General features: G+C 40.8%; 1 protein-coding gene across 1 annotated transcript in view; it reads left to right on the plus strand.

The window, feature by feature from the left end:
* The window catches only part of LOC101606099 (MDM2 binding protein), a 71,784-nt gene that overhangs the window by 26,176 nt on the left and 27,551 nt on the right, over nt 1-18,057 (plus strand). The window contains exons 12-13 of the mRNA XM_004661365.2: nt 10,766-10,939; nt 13,059-13,166. Of these exons, the coding sequence (XP_004661422.2) occupies nt 10,766-10,939; nt 13,059-13,166 (282 nt within the window). The remainder of the gene's footprint in view (nt 1-10,765; nt 10,940-13,058; nt 13,167-18,057) is intronic.

The raw sequence follows: 18,057 nt of genomic DNA on the forward strand, positions 1-18,057 counted from the left end.
TGCATTTTGAACTTGTTTCCTCTTTCAAATTACATATGTGCTACAGTCTTGGTTCCAGAACATGGTTCTGTAGGGAAGTGGTAGAACCTCCAAGAGACAGGGACTTACTTGGAAGTTAGAGCACCAGAGAGTGTTGGAACCCCAGCTACTTTTGGCCTTTTTGTGCTTCCTGACCACCACAAGGTGAGCAGCTTCCTCTTTCCCATACTTAGGCCATAATGTGCCTCCTCACCAGGGTGACAAAAGCATCAGACCCACCAACCAGCTGTGGACGAAACCTCTGAAATTGTGAGCTGGGCATAAACATTTCCGCACTCATAAGTTTACTTGCAGGTATTTTTTTTTCACAGTGATAAGAAATTTACTAGTACAATTAGTATGATGGCACTGCTCTCCACATTGACTTCTAGACTCAAAATAGTAGTCCCTGTTAAAATTTCATATGAGATCCAGGCGTGGTGGCACACGCCTTTAATCCCAGCACTTGGGAGGCAGAGGTAGGAGTTCAAGGCCACCCTGAGACTACGTAGTGAATTCCAGGTCATCCAGAGCTAGAGTGAGACCCTACCTCGAAACAAAAAAAAAAGTATGATTCTGATTCTAAATGGAATGACAGAGGGTAAGACTTGTACAGAGGATGCACATTTAAAAAGTACCTGAGTGCATAAAGCCACAGCAATCAAAACTGTGCTGTTACATGAACACATGAATCAGTGGACTAGAATAAGACCAGTGGGAAAATAACTTTCCCCTGAGCACAGTGTCGGAAATACTGAATTTCTATGTAAATATTCCATATATGTAGACATTTTAGACTGTGTTTATATTTAAACATTTACTTTTCATAAAAGTTAACTCAAAATCATATATCCAAACTTAAAAACTTCAAGAACATTTCTACGGGCAAACATAAATGGTTAATGAAAAGCACAATGTATAGTATGAGAAAGTGATACTGCAAGCTAGTGTCTGTCAAATTAAAGATGTCCACTCTTCGAAGAACACTTAAGAAAATTTTAAAAAAACTAGTTACTTATTAAGAGAAAGTGTTGAGGTCATAGAATTCTTACAGTCTAGTAATAATGAGGCCAGTGACTAAGTGGTTAAGTCTTTAGTAGACATTTCACTGTGGAAGGGGTGTGAATGGCTAATGAGGACCATGACAAGATGTTAGTATGGTTAGTCTTCAGAGATACAAATTATGACCAAAATGTGATGTCGTGATACATTCATTAAATGGCTGCAATTGAAAATAGTGACCATCAGATGCTGAGTTTGTCAAGAAGATGCAAAGCTTGCATTGTTGGTGGGAAAGTATAAAAGAACAGCTGCTGTGGAAAACGCTGGGAAAAATTCACGTGAATCAGACAACCTAATTATTTCCTTCCTAAGTATCTGCTCAGGAGATTTGAGACTATATATTCATATAATAATTTCTGAGCAAATGTTTATAAAACCATTGTTCATAATAGGTAAGAATTAGAAACTGAATTCCCTTCAACTAGAAAATAGTTGTTTTTTTTTTTTTAATACACAAAGGGATGTTCAACAATTAGAGAAAAAAAGGGGTATATCAGAAAGTAGCCTGCTAAGTTTTTCAGTTCAGATGAGTGTGCAGCTTGTGTGGTTATTTATATGACAATTCTATCAAAGGCAGAAGGAGGATCATTGGTTACCCAAGGCTTGAGCGGGAAGCCTCCTTTGTTCTTTCCCATAGTTTTGTGATTCCTCACACTAGCTTACCATTTGAGGTACCTTACAGTGACTCAGTTATGCAGTTCTGAAGGCCAGACTGCAAAGTGAAGAAGCGAAGTCTTCCCTCACTGACTACAGTGATGGGGGGTGTATAAATGTCCTTACTTTGGTAAAGCTAGTCTTTAATGTACATATATACACTCACATAAACTTTACCTCATTAAGGCTTCCTTCCACCCAAAGTTCATAATACCCCTATGGCACTTGATCTATTTTTTCTAAGAATTACCTAAAGGTAGAATTTTTGGGTGTTCCCCCCACTTTTTTTTTTTTTTTTTCAAGGGAGGGTCTCACACTAGGCCAGGCTCACCTGGAATTCTTTCTGTAGTCCCAGGCTGGCCTCAAACTCGTAGCAATTCTCATAATCGCTACCTTCCTCCTACTTCTTCCTCCCTAGTGCTGGGATTAAAGACGTGTGCCACCATGCCCTGCTAAAGGTAGAATTTTGTTCTTTCCCATAGTTTTGTGACTCCTCACACTAGCTAAACATTAGTCTCCTTACAGTTATGAAGAAGCCAAGCTGGGCTGCACCTGACACCAATCCAGCCTCCAGTGGGTCAGGTCGCGACTCCTTTTGGAAAGCACTGGGCTGCCTCACATGTGCCCCAGAACTGAGACTTCTGCCCTGGGGTGCTCCCTTCACCCCAGCCTGGAGCGTCTGTTATTGAAGAGTCCTTCAGGTGCTCTGGGACAGAGAAAGGATCAGAACAACTCTTTCAACTTAAGCTCTTTCTCTACTAACATTTGTTGAGTGAGGCTCAAACTTGTCTGTCATTGGTAACCAGGGGGACACTTTGTAAACTGTGCAGCAGCCTGTGGCTGTTAGGCCCTGTCTCCTATGCTTCCTGTGTCTGCAATCAAAGATCCTGGAAGAGCTTTGGAAATGTGTTTCTGTTCCTCAGCGCCTGCAGATTATACGTTTTCCTGTATTGTAATGGGGTTATACATCTTCTGTCATTTGTAATCTTCACCATAGGAGGTTTCGTACAGTTACTAAACTAAATTCTCATTTAAAAATCACTTTAGATTCTTTCTAGACTTGAGCCATGGCTCTCTTGAACAGTCCTTGGAAGCTAAATTTTCCACTCACATGTTGAAAGCTTGGGTGCCTCAGGTGGGGATCCAGCATGGCCATAGGCTTGAGTAATGTAAAGTTAATAGATTACTGTTTTCTTCTCTGCCTTCTAACTTGTTGATTTCAGAAAGTGAGTCTAGCATTAAACAGTGGCATCTTTGTTAGGAAGTGTGGCTTCCTAAGGTGGTTACATTGAAGACTAGATTTTGGGCATGAGTATTAGAATATTATCTTTCCATTTTTTAAGGAGAAATGTTTAGAATAATCATCAGTATGTCAGAACATTCTTTTTCCCCCCAGTTGTACTGGGATATTTCACATTTTCCTTGTGTCATGGGTAATTATTTCCCTTAATATGATTTTATTTTTATGTTGTTGAACTATGAAAAAAGTGAGTAAAAGATACTAAGAGACTTAATGATACAAAAGAATGACTTGCTATTTTTTAATTTTAATATATAAGAACTCTTTAGCTAAGACTGTAGCTCAGTGTTATAGTCCTTACCTAGCATGGACAAGGGTTTGGGTTCAAACTCTAGCATGCAAAAAAATAATGACATAGGACTTCATTGTAGTTAACATGTTAACTTGTAAAATTTGATGCAACTAACGGACACCAGGTAGCTTCTGCCTCATTGATTCTTTGGAATTTTTTGTGGGGGGGAGGTTCTATTTCATTAATTTATGCCCTAATCTTTATTATTTCTTCCCATGTACTGATTTTTGGTTTGCCTTGTTCTTCTTTTTCCAAGGCTTAAAGGTAAAGCATTAAGTTGTTAATTTGTGACCTTTCTAATTTCTTAATATAGGCACTTAAAGCTATAAATTTCTCTCTTAGGACTGCCTTCATTGTGTGCCAAAGGTTTTAGTATGTTATATTCTCATCATCATTTGACTCTATGAGTTTTTTGATTTCCTTCTTGATTTCTTCATTGACTCATTCATCATTTAGTAGTGTATTGTTTAGTTTCCATGATTTTGTGTATGCTCTATAGCTTTTCTTCCTATTGATTTGTAGTTTGATCCCATTGTAATCAGAGAGAATGCAAGTAATTATTTCAGTTTTCCTGTATTTGTTAAGATTTGCTTTGTGTCCTAATATATGGTCATTTAAAAGAATGTTCCATGTGCTGCTGAAAAGAATGTGTATTCTGCAGCATTTGCATGAAATGTCCTGTATCTATCTGTTAGGTCCATTTGTACTATGACCTCGTTTAATCCAGATGCCTCTCTGTTTATTTTTTGCCGAGATGACCTGTCAATTGATGAGAGTGGGGTGTTGAAGTCACCCACTACAGCTGTGTTTTGTGTTACCTGTGACCTTAGTTCTAATAGCCTTTGTTTGAAGAAGTTGGGAAGCCCCCATTTTAGGTGCAAATATGTTTAGGATTGTAATGTCCTCCTGTTGGAGAGTGCCTTTAATCAATATAAAGTGACCATCCTTATCTTCCCTAAATAATGTTGGACTGAAATCTACCTTGTCAGATATTAGGATAACAACCCCTGCTTGTTTTCTAGGCCCGTTTGCTTCAAATTCCATTTTCCAACTTTTCACCCTAAGATAGTGACCATCCTTTGTAGCAAGGTGAGTTTCTTGGAGGCAACAAATTGAAGGATCCTGCTTTTAAACCCGGTCTGCAAACATCTATGTCTTTTGGTTGGGGCATTGAGGCCATTGATATTAAGAGTTATTATTGAAAGGTGTGAATTTAGTTTTGTTATTTGTTTTGTGCTTCTTCTGGTTTTACTTTTGCTCTCTTGTATTAACTAGTATTTGAATATGGTTTGTTTTTTCCAGGTTCCTTATTTATGTGCTTTCTCTTTGGCATGGAGGATCCTTTCAAATATTTTCTGTAGAGCTGGTTTTGTCTTCAAATATTCCTTTAGTCTGCTTTTGTCATAGAATGTCCTTATTTCTCCGTCTATTTGAATGGATAGCTTTGCAGGATAAAATAACCTTGGTTGACAGTTGTTATCCTTCAGAACTTTCCAAGTCCTTCTGGCTTTTAAAGTTTGTGTTGAGTAATCTGCTGTGATCCTGATGGCTTGCTTTTGTATGTGACTTGATTTCTCTCTCTAACTGCTTCCAATATATTTTCTTTGGTTTGTATGTTTGGTAATTTAATTATAATATGGCGAGGAGAGGATCTTTCCAAAGCTTCCTTCTTTGTTTGGCGTTCTAAAGGATTCCTGTATCTGCATTGTCATCTCGTTCCTAATTTGGAGGAAGTTTTCTTCTATGATTTTGTTGAAAATGCCTACTATGCCTTTGGAGTGAAATTCTTCTCTTTCTACTATGCCCTGAATTCTTATGTTTGATCTTTTCATAGTGTCCTGAATATCTTGAAATTCCCATTTATACTTTCCTATTAATTTGTCTTTCTCTTTGTTGGCCTGTATTAGATCTGCCACCTGGTCTTCTAGCTTAGATATTCTGTCCTCTTCTTCATCTATTCTACTGGTGAGATTTTCTACAGAGTTTTTTATTTCATTGATTGTGTTCTTCATTGCTAGTAATTCTGACTGGTTTTTCTTTATTCTATTTCCTTATTTATGTCTTGTATTGACCTCCTTATTTAATTAAATTGGTTTGGTTTCCTGTGTCTTCTTTCATTTCTTTGATTTCCTCTTTGATTTCTTTGAACATATTTATAATCATTCTTTTGAAATCTTTCTCAGGCATTTCCTCTAAGTCAGTCACACTAGGGGTCATTTCTGATACATTAATACTTTTTGGTGGATTTGTGTTGTCTTGATTTTTTGTGTTTCTTGTGTTACAATGTACATATTTCTGCATCTTGGATTAATTTAATGCTTGGATTTTCTAATTATCTGCAGTGTTACTAGATGTCTCAGTCAATTTGATGTTATATATCTCAGGGTAGGAGCTTAAGGTGCTATGTGTGGTTCTCAAGACTCTTAGAGTATCTACAAAAGTGACCCTAGATGTTGGGTTTGCCTATTATGAGAGTATTCAGGTAGGCTGAATGGAGCAAAATGCAGGCAGATTCTAAACTTTAACTAAACAATGTACACATTCATTGAAAACCAGCTTAGATTACTTATGTAGGAGTAGGTATTATGACAACCAGATTCTCTAACAAAGTCACAGTCCCTTAGGATGTGTGTTGCCCCACACCCTTAATCCTGTCAACTAGGAGGCTAAGATTTCTGGTCTGTTGAGGGTTCCAAGTCAGCTTGTGACCAAGTGAGACCCTTCCCTAATGAACAACAGAAGAGGAAACAAAGGCACTATAAATTAGGAAGTAACAAATGACACGCCCCCAAATATAGCTTATTTAAGAATGGCAAATCCGACCATCCATCAGATTTAACATAGAATTTATCCTGACATGGAAGGTGCAATTAGCACTTCCGATTCAAGCCTATATACCAGGCTTATTTGGCGGGTACTGATCTGGTGTGATCCTGTATACCTGTCGGGATTGTTTTGGTCTCACTTATGCTGTGCTCTCGCTTGGGTCCCTCTTTGCTGTGCTGTGGGCTCCGGTAGGCTGGATAGATCGCTGCTCTGGCCGCCGGTGCTGAGTGCCGGGTGCTGTGTAGGTGAGCTCCCTTCCCCAGGTCTCTGGTGCTTGTTGGTGCTTGCACTGGCGGTGGGGGAGGGAAGGCTGTGGATGGTGGCTCTAGTTCTCCCGCTGGTCCACGTGGTCCTCTTCCTCACTAGCTGCTCCTCCGTTCTTCCCTGCCGTCCTCCCTTCCCATTTCTTGAGTTTGTGCCGAGGCCAGTGTGAGTGGAGACTCCTTACTTGGCTTTTCCTGTGGCTCAGGCTGATCCTGGCGGCTGCAGCTGGGCAGACCTGATGCTGCTGTCGCTGTTGCAGCTGCTTCTGCCTGCTTCTGTGGGCTCTAGACGCTCCGGATCTCTCCTACTTCTCTGCTATAGTTGATAATTTCTTATACACCTCGCTTTTTAGTAGAAGAGTGTATTTTGCTGGGGTTTGTTTTGGCTTTTTTCCCCCCCTAGGCTGTTCTGGTGTGGTTCCTACACTGCCATCTTAACCAGAAGTCTCCCGCATATGATTTGAACTGGCAAAGTTCTAAGAAGATAAATATATTAAGAGCACTCTATCTTTTGGCAAACCTTAGTATCAAAAATAAGAATACCTGTCTTTTCTAATAGTCTCAATTTAGCTTCATTTCTAACAGCACAGTTTATGAATAGAATTAATAAATCTGCTGCAATGTAATTGCAAACATTATTTGTTATACTTTATAACTATTTGGGGATGGGCCATTATAGTATAATCGTGTCTGTTAAGTAAACTGTTGCTATGATAATAAAACTGTTTTTTCATAGCATTTTTGCACATATGTCCATGTAAATATACAGTCTGTACATGCATAGTGTTTGCTCCTTGTGATCAGGACTTTACACCTGATATCATAAGGATACTTTCCTTTTGGTATTGTATGTGTGTGCATGTGTGGTATATACACATGTATATGCAAATGTCCATTCCCACTTGTGAAAGCCAGAGGAAAGCTCTGGGTGTCCTCCTCAATTGCTCTTCTGCCTTGTTTCGCTGAGGTAGTCTCTCACTGATCCTGGAGCTCCTCATTTTTCCATGGAATGGCTGACCAGGGAGGCCCAGCAGCCCTGTCTCCACTCCCACCGCAGTGCTGGGGAGACAGGCACTTGTGGCCGTGCCCGGCTTTGTACGTGCGTTCTGCAAATCAGGCTCAGATCTTCATGCCTGCATAGCTAGCGCTCTGACCTACTGAGCCATTTCTTCAGCCGTGAGGATAATTTTATAAACAGCTTTATTGAGATACAATTTATGTACTATACATGTCTGTACCATCTGAAGTGTATAATTCAACGTACTTGTTTGTTTGTATGATTGAATAGTTGTACAGCTATCACCACATCCAGTTTTCAACAAGCTCCTGTCCCTCAAATAAAACTTCACCCCCCTTGGCAGTAACTCCCCATCCTTCTTCCTGGCCTCTGGGGAGCTGTGATCTTTTCCTGCTGCTCTCTTTATAATTACTACTTAAGTAGTTGCTACTAGTTTGGTTTATCTTTCCTCTCCCTTTTGTTTTATATTTCTTTGTCTTATTACTATAGTTTCTGGTAGATTTCCTAAAACTTGTCTTACAAAAATCTAGTAGGAGTATTTATTCCTACTTTACTCACTTGAATTTCTTGGAGCTGTTTCGTTAGTTTCAGCTACTTCATCTGCGGTTCTCGTGCAGATTTTATGAATGCCATTCACAACTTTGGAGGTAAGTCTCTATCCATGAAGCCTTTGCCCTAAGCATGTACTTTACCTGCAGAAGTTTTTTCTAGTCTGCTTCTTTTACATGACTCATCCCACGTGGTGTTTTGTTTTCATTATACAAAATAACGTGTTTAATTCTGGCATTCCCATTCATGTGTGTCAGGTACTCCATTGCCTTCTCTTATCCATGTTTTCATGTTACAAATAGCCAAGTTCATAGGTGCAGAGAGGTGAATGGGAGTTGATGAACTGTGGAGAGGGGCAAGGAGGTCTTTGCCCGAGAGCTCACAGCGTCAGTTGTGTGAGATGCACAAGTCCCACACGCCTGCTGAACTGTGTGGTAGGATTGGTAACACTCTTGTTTCAAGTGCTCTCATCCTGAAATCTTGCGATTTTTATTGAGAAGTTTCCCCTCCATCCCCCAGGTCGGGGAATGTGTTTAGATTTCAGTTTGCTGTGTCCTATTTCCCCTACATGTTGCTTTCTTCTGTTTGTTTGATTTGTCTCGGTTTTGTTCTCAGTAGAGACTTTCCTTGAGGTTCAGTTGTTTTTGGCTGCCTATTCGCATGTAGTAGAGAAAACCAGAAAGCTGATGGGAACACTTGGATCCATGGGCAAGGCTTATCAATGGTGATCTTCATTTTAGGATGATCACATTAAGATATTCTATCAAGTGATCCCCCAGCTCACTTCCTGTTCTTTCTTCTAGGAATGTCTGTGTTTCCCAAAGATGGTTCATTTATGCTAGGTCTCTTCCAGAGTTGTGGAAGTCACGTAGGGGACTTGTGTATGTGAGAACACATCATGCCCAGACACATTCCCTTCTCCCCAAAATAACTGCTGCTCCCACAATGTATAAACCACAACTCTATATAGAGAATACTTGCAACCCCACTGAGGAGGATCCCCAATGGAATGGGGGCAGGGACAAGGGAAAAGAGGGTACCAACCCATGATGTGTCCATATAAAATATTAATAATAATAATAATAATAATAATAATAATAAGGGCTATAGGGATGGCTTAGCGGTTAAGGCATTTGCCTGCAAAGCTAAAGGACCTGGGTTCTGATTCCCCAGGACCTACATAAACCAGAGTTCGTGTGCAGTGGCTGGAGGCCCTGGCGCACCCATTTTGTCTGTCTGTCTGTCCCCCTCTCTCTAACTCAAATAAATAAATAAAACTTAAAAGAAAACTTTAAAATAATAGAAAGATTTTAAATAAAATAGAAAGAATTCTCAGATTCACTGGTAATCATTCCAGAACTCCCACCCCAACTCTGAGGCACCCTGTGACACTCTTCAGGGGAACCTCTCTCCTGGGCTGAAGAGCTATAATTAATTCCTTGTCTTACCAGAGGGGGAAAAAGGACCGAAGAAGAGGCCGCTGCTGGAGCAGGCTTTCATTGTGTTTTCCTAACCACAGTGCTGCCTGGAGCCTCTGTCCTGGAGCCTCCGGAGAGAGCAGGGTACAACCCAGCTGCTTCTGGCCATCCTGTTTTCCTCAGCTTCCTAGCAGGGGAGGCATGGGAGTCTGTTACAATTGCTCCTATGTGTCTGGCTTCCAGATCTAATTACTCGTGGTTTCTCTCCCATTTACTAAGCTTTTGTAGATTCATATCACCTAAAATACCTCTCTTGTTTAGTAGAGTAGCAGAAGGTAGTGAGGATAAACGCTTGTGTCCTATTCCCCATCCTCAACATAAAGGACTGTACTCCTATTTTCATTCTCAAGGAATTCACAGCTTTTCCTCCGCCTTCACTGTAATTCGCACTTGATTTGTTTTTAGAGCATACTGGAAGCTGTCTTACTGACCTTCACATAACAGCATGCCAGATTAATGAATGCTGTCAATTCCTCCTGTAAAATACATTAGGGTGCCACTGCAAGAAACAAAAGGTGCTTTTTAGTACTCAGCGCCCTTGCTGTCCGTGGTGCTGGAGGGGGAGAGGGCTCCAGAACACCTCACGTCAGAGTCCTCAAGTCCCTCATATAGAACGACACAGTTTACATACATAATCCAAGCACACATCCTTGGATACTTTAAGCAGCTCTTAATTTTAACAATCTAATATTGTGCAAATCATAAAGAAGGCCATGGTCAAGTATAGGAGTGTGTGTGTGTTTTATGAGGTAGGGTCTCACTCTAGCCCAGGCTGATGTGAAATTCACTCTGTAGTCTCAGGGTGGCCTCGAACTCACAGTGATCCTCTTACCTCAGTGCTGGGATTAAAGGTGTGTGCCACCACGCGCAGCTCAGGTGTGTTTTTTCCAGGGTTTTCTCTCTGTAGTTAGTTGAATTCAGGGAAACTGAACCTCTGGAGGGTTGAGTGTTTCTCTGCGCTCGTTTCTGAGCAGTTGAGTAGTGCATGCTTATGGGAACTAGTCCTTCCCCTTTGAAGGAGCAGAAGGTACGTTGCGGGTGTGCCTATAGAAGAAAGACAGAAGGAACTACAGTGAGTCGCGGGACATGAGCGAGTACATGGTGCTAACCTTAGCTGAAACGTTTATGCTTCTTATTATTTTGTGCTTTAACTGCTTTCTCAGTCTAATGAACAACTAACTACTTGTCCCAAAGGCATTGTGTTTTGAAATGCCAGGGAAACTTCATTATATCAGAGGGGTCAAGTGGTTGCCTTGTGGTAAGCAGCATTTTCATATCCTTACTGAGATAACTGCTTTCCTTCAGTTCCAGATGTAGAGGTGAAAGGAGAGTGCTCTGGTTACTACCTCTTACTACAAGGAAGCGGCCCTGGAAGGTGCAAAGCCATGCTGATTCACTCGGCCAACCAGATCAATGGCTCATTCACATTAACTTTAATTCATGGAAAGATGACAACAAAGACAGATGAGGCTCAATTGAGTAAGTATGAGCTCGGTCAAAAGAGCCTGTTTCTTCTTCATTCATTTGTATATGTACTTGTACAATTTTGAGAGGAAATAATAGTTAATGAACTTATTTTCCTAAAACTATTTCTGTTGTTGGTTTACCTTTTTGATTTCTTTCTTTTCTTGTTCTTTTTTTTGATTTTTCGAGGTAGGGTCTCACTCTAGCCCAGGCTGACCTGGAATTCACTCTGTAATCTCAGGGTGGCCTTGAACTCAAGGCAGTCTTCCTACCTCTGCCTCCCAAGTGCTGGGATTAAAGGCGTCCACCATGCCTAGCTTTTACATTTCTTTAGTATGCGTTTTATTTTAAACATTGTCACCTTTTTCTGATTTAAAGAGAATTAATTTCTTATGGTATACACAGTAAACTTTGCATTTTTAGTTTGTCAGCTTTCAATTCCAGAAGCTATGTTGTGTTTTCCATTTTAAATATGCATTCAAAAAATAACTTATTGGGCTGGAGAGGTGGCTTAGTGGTTAAGGTGCTTACCTGCAAGCCAAAGGATCCAGGTTCAATTCCCCAGGGCCCATGTAAAGCCAGATGCAGAAGGTGGTGCATGTGTCTGGAGTTCGTTTGCAGTGGCTAGAGGTATGCCCATTTTGCCTCTTTTTCCCTCTGTGTCTCTTTTCTGCCTCTTTCACTCTTTCAAATATGTAATAAAATATTTTTTAAAAGTTATCTTCATTTCCTCTTGTTTTATTGTCAATCTTTTTTTTTCTCAGAGTTCTATATTTTGCTTATCTGTTACTGCCTGATCACACACACAGTCACTACCAGCACATTTTTTAAAAAATATTTTTTATTCATTTTTATTTATTTATTTGAAAGTGACATAGAGAGGGAATGGGTGTGCCAGGGCTTCCAGCCACTGCAAACGAACTCCAGATGTGTGTACCCCCTTGTGCATCTGGGTAACGTGGGTCCTGGGGAATTGAGCCGTGAACCGGGGTTCTTAGGCTTCACAGGCAGGTGCTTAACCGCTAAGCCATCTCTCCAGCCCAACTACCAGCACATTTTATTATGGGCACAGCTGCATGCTTCTCTTTTGAATTCTCACATACTCCTGTGGACACATACAGCTGCTCTGGCCATTTGAAGATTCCATAGACATGTATGGTACCTGGGCTGCGATGACTGGAACAGGTGAATCTGATTTTCTCCCCAGTGTTGTCTTTCCCAGAGCAGCTGAGGCTTCCTCCCAGTCGTAGTGTGGTCTCAGGATCCTCTGACTTATGCGCACACTAGTTCTGAGGGCTGAATGTCTTCCTGTGGCCTCGCCTAGGTCATTCAGTGTCACTTTCACTATACCTGATTGCTTATGGTGTGAAATTGTCTCACTAATTACAATCTCAAGAGAAGATTTCTACAGCATGGAGAATTTATGACTACTGTGCCACCCCCCAGGAACAAGAGGGCAGATACTTATGCCCATTGCACCTGGAGCTTTTGTTTGGATCCATCACCCTCTGGCTACCTGTTAATCTAAGTGGGTGCATTGCTCACAGATAGGTAGCAAGGCACTAAGGCAGTCTCGGATCCATTGTGAGCTGGTACCCCAAGGCTGGAGAAAGCTGTGTGGGGCAGAACTGTGCCCTACATGTACCACAGCCGAAGGACATCAGAAGGCGCACATTGACAAAACTTGAAGGATGTTCTACTAAAAGTTACAAAGGAGTAAAACTCAAGCTGTCCTGGTCACTTGCCATCTCATGACAGTTCCCCAGCTCATTCTGGTTACCTGAGACCACCCTCAATAGCTTAAGCCTGAATTCATTGTGAATTGCAGGAGAACGGCTTTGTTGTGAGGGAGCTAGTAGGGACTGTATTTCATCTGTGTCTGAGTCGGTAACAAAAAATATAATGTAGGGAATTTATTCTGGTGCTCTAGTTCCCCAAAGAATTAATCAGGTCAAAGTTTAAAATAAAAACCGTTTTGGGATGCTTATTGTCCCCTGCCTAATTGTTACTTTGAAATATGTAGTCAAAAGAGGTGAGTGATTGGCCTGTATTTTTTATGTCATAACACACTTCCATGGAACAGAAGATGAATTGTCAGCAATGTCACTGATTTTGACTTTTGTCTATTTCTCAGGTTTTCCTTTTGACTTCTTATCACTTCCAAGCTTTTCTGAGGAGCAGATATTACAGAGGGAGAAACAGTTAGCTCACGTTCAAGTCTTGGCTTTGAAAGAATGCCTGAGTGAGTACCAGTGTGTGGTTTTCATTCTACTGTGAACTGTTGATTTGTTCACAGATGTCACTTTTACTCGCACACTCGTTCACATGTCCTTGGTCGTTTAGCTGTGACATATTTAGAGCTGTTTTTCATATAGATGATATAGGGTAGAATAGGTCTGTGACATTTATTTTCATGGAATTCAGAATATCTATAATTATCTGTATATCATTATTGATATGTGAAAAATATTTTACCAGGAAAATGTTATGTGTCAAAATTTGTCTATTTTTATACTATATCTTAGAAAAGATATATAGACATTTTATTACTTTACCTAATGTACATAATCTTTACAGAATTTTGGTAGCATGGAGATAGAGACTCCAAATGGAAGAAAATGGAAGGCAAGAGAAATTAATGTGTTAACTTCTTCAACTTAGTCATTACTGGTTACTAATAGCTAAGCACACTCACTCATTAGCAGTGTGATTCTTCTGTAAGTGGGAAGTTGACCTGTTTTTTAAGAGCTTAAGGGCTTTCCTATTATTAAATGTTAAATTGGTTGTAGGTCTCAATTTTACACATATTAAACATGCATTTTTGCCTAAGATGAATTTACTGTACATCATTGATAGTTGCTAATACATACCCTTTAAGATCTCAAGATCTTATCTGCATATAGGAAATACTTATAAACAGATATATCATAAAGTAAAAGCTATCATTCTTTTATTTTAAAACTGCCTGAGGGCTGGAGAGATGATTTAGCAGTTAAGTGCTTGCCTGTGAAGCCTAAGGAACCCAGTTCAAGGCTCAATCCCCAGGACCAACATTAGCCAGATGCTCAAGGGGGCACACGCGTTTGGAGTTCGTTTGCAATGGCTGGAGGCCCTGGTGCACCCAATCTCTGTCTCTCTCTGTCTGCCTCTTTCTCTATCTGTCGCTCTCAAGTAAATAAATAAACAAACAAATTTTTTTTAAACCTGCCTGAATTCAACAGCCCATTTATTAATAGGACATAATTTTATGGGGTTAGGGAGATGGCTCAGTGATGAAAGGTGCTTTCTCTGCAAGCCTGCCAGAGCAGAGGTCGGATCCCCAGCACCCACTGAAAGCTGGATGTACAGCAGTGCACATGTCTGTAATCCAGTCACCTACAGCTACGTGAGATGGAGGCAGGAGAGAGTCACCGAGCTTGCAGATGAGGTGTTTGACAGGCATCCTAGTGGCAAACAAGAGGGACTCTGTCTCAAGCAATATCAAAGGAAAAGACCAGCACCCTGAGCTTTCCCTCCAACCTCTACACACACGCTCACACGTGTCTATACACGCACAAATAATACAACAGTGTGGGAAGTAATTTTAGAATAGTCTCATAGGAATTGTAAGCTTTTTTTTTCAGTTATATAAAGCTAGGGTTCATGTTTATTAAAATTTTTAATCAAGAAAGTGCTGCTTGGAGCTGGAGAGATGGCTTAGCGGTTAAGGCTAATGCCTGCAAAACCTAAGGACCAAGGTTCAATTCTCTAGGTCCCATATAAGCCAGATGTTTATAGTAGCACATGCATCTGGAGTTTGTTTGCAGTGGCTAGAAGCCATGGCGTGCCCTTTCTCTTTCTCTCAGACTGTAATAAATAAATAAAAATAAAATATTTTTTTTAAAAAAAGAAAGTGCTGTTTGGTCAAGGCAATACAATTAGAAAGGGAATCAGTTTTAACAATAGGTATCACATAGTCACTAGAAAAAAAAATATTGAAATAGCAGTATTCTTGTAAATGTGAAGTGCTGATTTTACACATCAGCCAAACAGTGTCACTCTCTTCTTAACTCTGACCGCTGGGTGTCAAACACCCTTCGGGCCTTGGTCTCCTTGCCCCAAAGCCTTGAAACATTTTCTACTCTGCTCTCACATTATCACCTCATCTGCATCCCTCCTCCCCCTCCACCCACACCGGGAGAGAGTGGAGGAACCCTGAGCTCTCTGAGCTGGTACATCTTTTGGAAGCAGAGTGGATAGCAGTGGGGCCAGCCCTCCTGGTTAAGGCCAATAGACCTAAGCCAGGGCTGCTATGGCTAGACTGCTGCCTTAGGGGCTGAGTGAAAGTACCACAGGTGGGACAATGAATGAAGGTAACGGGCGATATGGAAGTGCTCAACAAGCATGTAAGCATGTAGCTTCGGGATACCACGACACTGGATGGGGGCGGGGAGGGCAAACAGAGGACTTGATAAAGGAAGAAAGCCTGAGAGCCGGCAGCTGCTGGAGACACCAACCCTGGCTGTGGCCAATAAATGGCCAATTGGCAATCCAATGTATAGGGACTATTGATCCAATAAATCCATGTACATGAAAACCCTTCAGAAACATCTCATCCCTACACAGAGAGTTAGAGCTGGGTGAGCACTTTGGTAAGAAAGATGCGTCTGTATCATTCATGCATTTCAAGAAGCAGAGGAAAGGGTGAGCCCGTGTTCGAAGTGTCTGCTTCAGCAGTTTTCGCATATGTGGAACAGACACGCACTGTGGATAGACGTGAACTTAGACTGATCTAACTCACTCATTTACAGATTAGGGAATTTAAAGGATGTAGTGGGAAAAGCTTTCTATTTAGAAAATCAGTGATTTGCCACTGATACAGAGATCTTTGCATAAACCTTGCTCAAAAAGACGGCAAAATAACGCAAATAGCAAATAAAATTTGTTAGATGTTAACTTGTTCAAAATATTCATTAGTTTTACTTTTTAAAAAACTTATCCGATGTATTGTATGGGTATAATCATACACAAACTTTATATTTCATTTATTTTTGTAATTTATAACTTCTATACTTGGGCTGCTTAACAATATCTTATTGCAGTGACTTTTAATTTAATTTTATTTTTTGTTTTTCGAGGTAAGGTCTCAGTTTAGCTTAGGCTGGCCTGGATTTCACTATGTAGTCTCAGGGTGGCCTTGAACTCATGGTGATCCTCCTACCTCTGCCTCCCCCCCCCCAAGTGCTGGGATTAAAGGCATGCGCCACCACACCTGGCAACTTAAAATAAAATTTTAAAGTATCTTGTGTTAAGTAAAATAGTCCCATGCTCAGTTCTGTTTTTTAGCATTTTTATTTATTTATTTGCAAGCAGAGAGAGCATGAGCAAGCATGTCAGGACCTCTTGCCACTAAAATGAACTCTGCATGCATGTACCACTTTGTACTTTTGGGTTTACTTGGGTACCAGGGAGTCAAACCCAGGACAGAAAGCTTTGTAAGCAAGCACCTTCAACTGTGGTGCCATTTCCCCAGCCCCTATTTCAGTGACTTCTCATTTTCAAAAAAAATTTAAGAATGCTGAACAGTTCCATATTTAAGCACAGTCATGTAGATTATTTTTTACCCACATCAGTTATGCTGTTTGTAACTCCACTAAGCTTCATGCACTTGCACTCTCCCAGGTGGTAAGGTCAATATGAATTCTTACCCTACTCTCCAAATTGTAAGAGAACTACTGTTGGAGTAAGTGGAGGTAAGCTTTGGGATTTCACCGGATTTTGTTGCATTAACAAGGTGCTGCACCTAATCTCTGAAGCACGGGTTTCACTATGCTTCTTTTACACCCATCAAGCCATTGATAACTGCTGTAGGATAACCCTCAGGAGCATGACCAGGAAAGGAAAACACTAAAGTTCTCATTTTCTCACTAAGTGGAGGTTAGAGAAGGATGGTGTTACAACCGATGTTCACATTACTAATGTTCTGACTGCTGAAAGCACATTATGTACTTTGGATCCTGTCTGGACGCACCCTGCGAGTACCACCTCGGTGATACAGCATCCTGAGGTGCACGCCTCACAAAGCTGGCATTCTAAAGTAGAATCTTGGGGTCGGTTGCTTCCTGCTCCTCAACGACCTTGAATTATTAAGGTACCGGCCTCAAGCCGTGCCAGTGTGGTATGTTTGAACCCTGAGTCTGTGGAAGTTCTCAGTAAGTGTCTGCTGAATTGAATTCTCTGTTTACACATTACCATTTTGTTATAAAAGAAAATCTTTCCGTTTGGGAGTGTTTCTATTTGTTTGTGTGTGTTTGTATACACCAAGTCTCTTGCTGCTATAAACAAATGCCTTTCTGGCTTCATCTGGGTGGCTAGAGAATCAAACCTGGGCTGGCAGTCTTTGCAAGCAAGCACCTTTGACTACTGAACCATTTCCCCAGGCCCTTAAAGGTGTTTTTTTTTTTTTAAATGAAATCTTTGTTTTATATCAAAATGATAGATATAATTTGAGATATTCAGATCAGACTTAGAAATTTCAAATGGAAAGCAGCCACCCCCTCCCAGCTCCTCTCTTTCAGCCTCTGTCCTCAGCCCTTCCAGCCAGTTCTGGCATTTCTTCTTGTTTTCAGTTTGTACACTGCTATGTGTTCATTTATCAATTTCAGTTATTATTTTGACATCTCACTGTGGTAGATAATCAGTGCTTTCAAGTCATGTTCACATCCACTTTCCCTCATAAGCTACCCCACACGGTGGAGTCATAATTTTGGCTAGCAAGGTTAGAACTACATGAACAAGTTTACTGCTGAGCCACATGGTACGTCGTGATTGCCATCCGCTTGGCTTGCTGCACTTTTTCAGAACTCTTGCAGCTCACTCTGCTACAGTGATCTAGTGTTGACCCTCTTCCCTGAAGCCTTTATCTGTGGAAGCTTTGTTCGGATTCCGAGTTTCTCTCTCTCTCTCTGTCCACACTCACCCAGCTATTGAGCTGCATGCTTGATAGCCCATTTCAGTAGATTTACATCCTTAAGTTGGAAATTTGTTCTTATCTCTTTAATAGCTTCCTTCCAATTTCTCCTTTCTTTCAAGATCTCTTGGTAGTTACATATTGACTTTCCTGGACAGGATGCTCTATTTTCTGTCCTATTTCC

Source organism: Jaculus jaculus, chromosome 2 (assembly GCF_020740685.1).
Source record: "Jaculus jaculus isolate mJacJac1 chromosome 2, mJacJac1.mat.Y.cur, whole genome shotgun sequence".
NCBI classification, from domain to species: Eukaryota; Metazoa; Chordata; class Mammalia; order Rodentia; family Dipodidae; genus Jaculus; species Jaculus jaculus.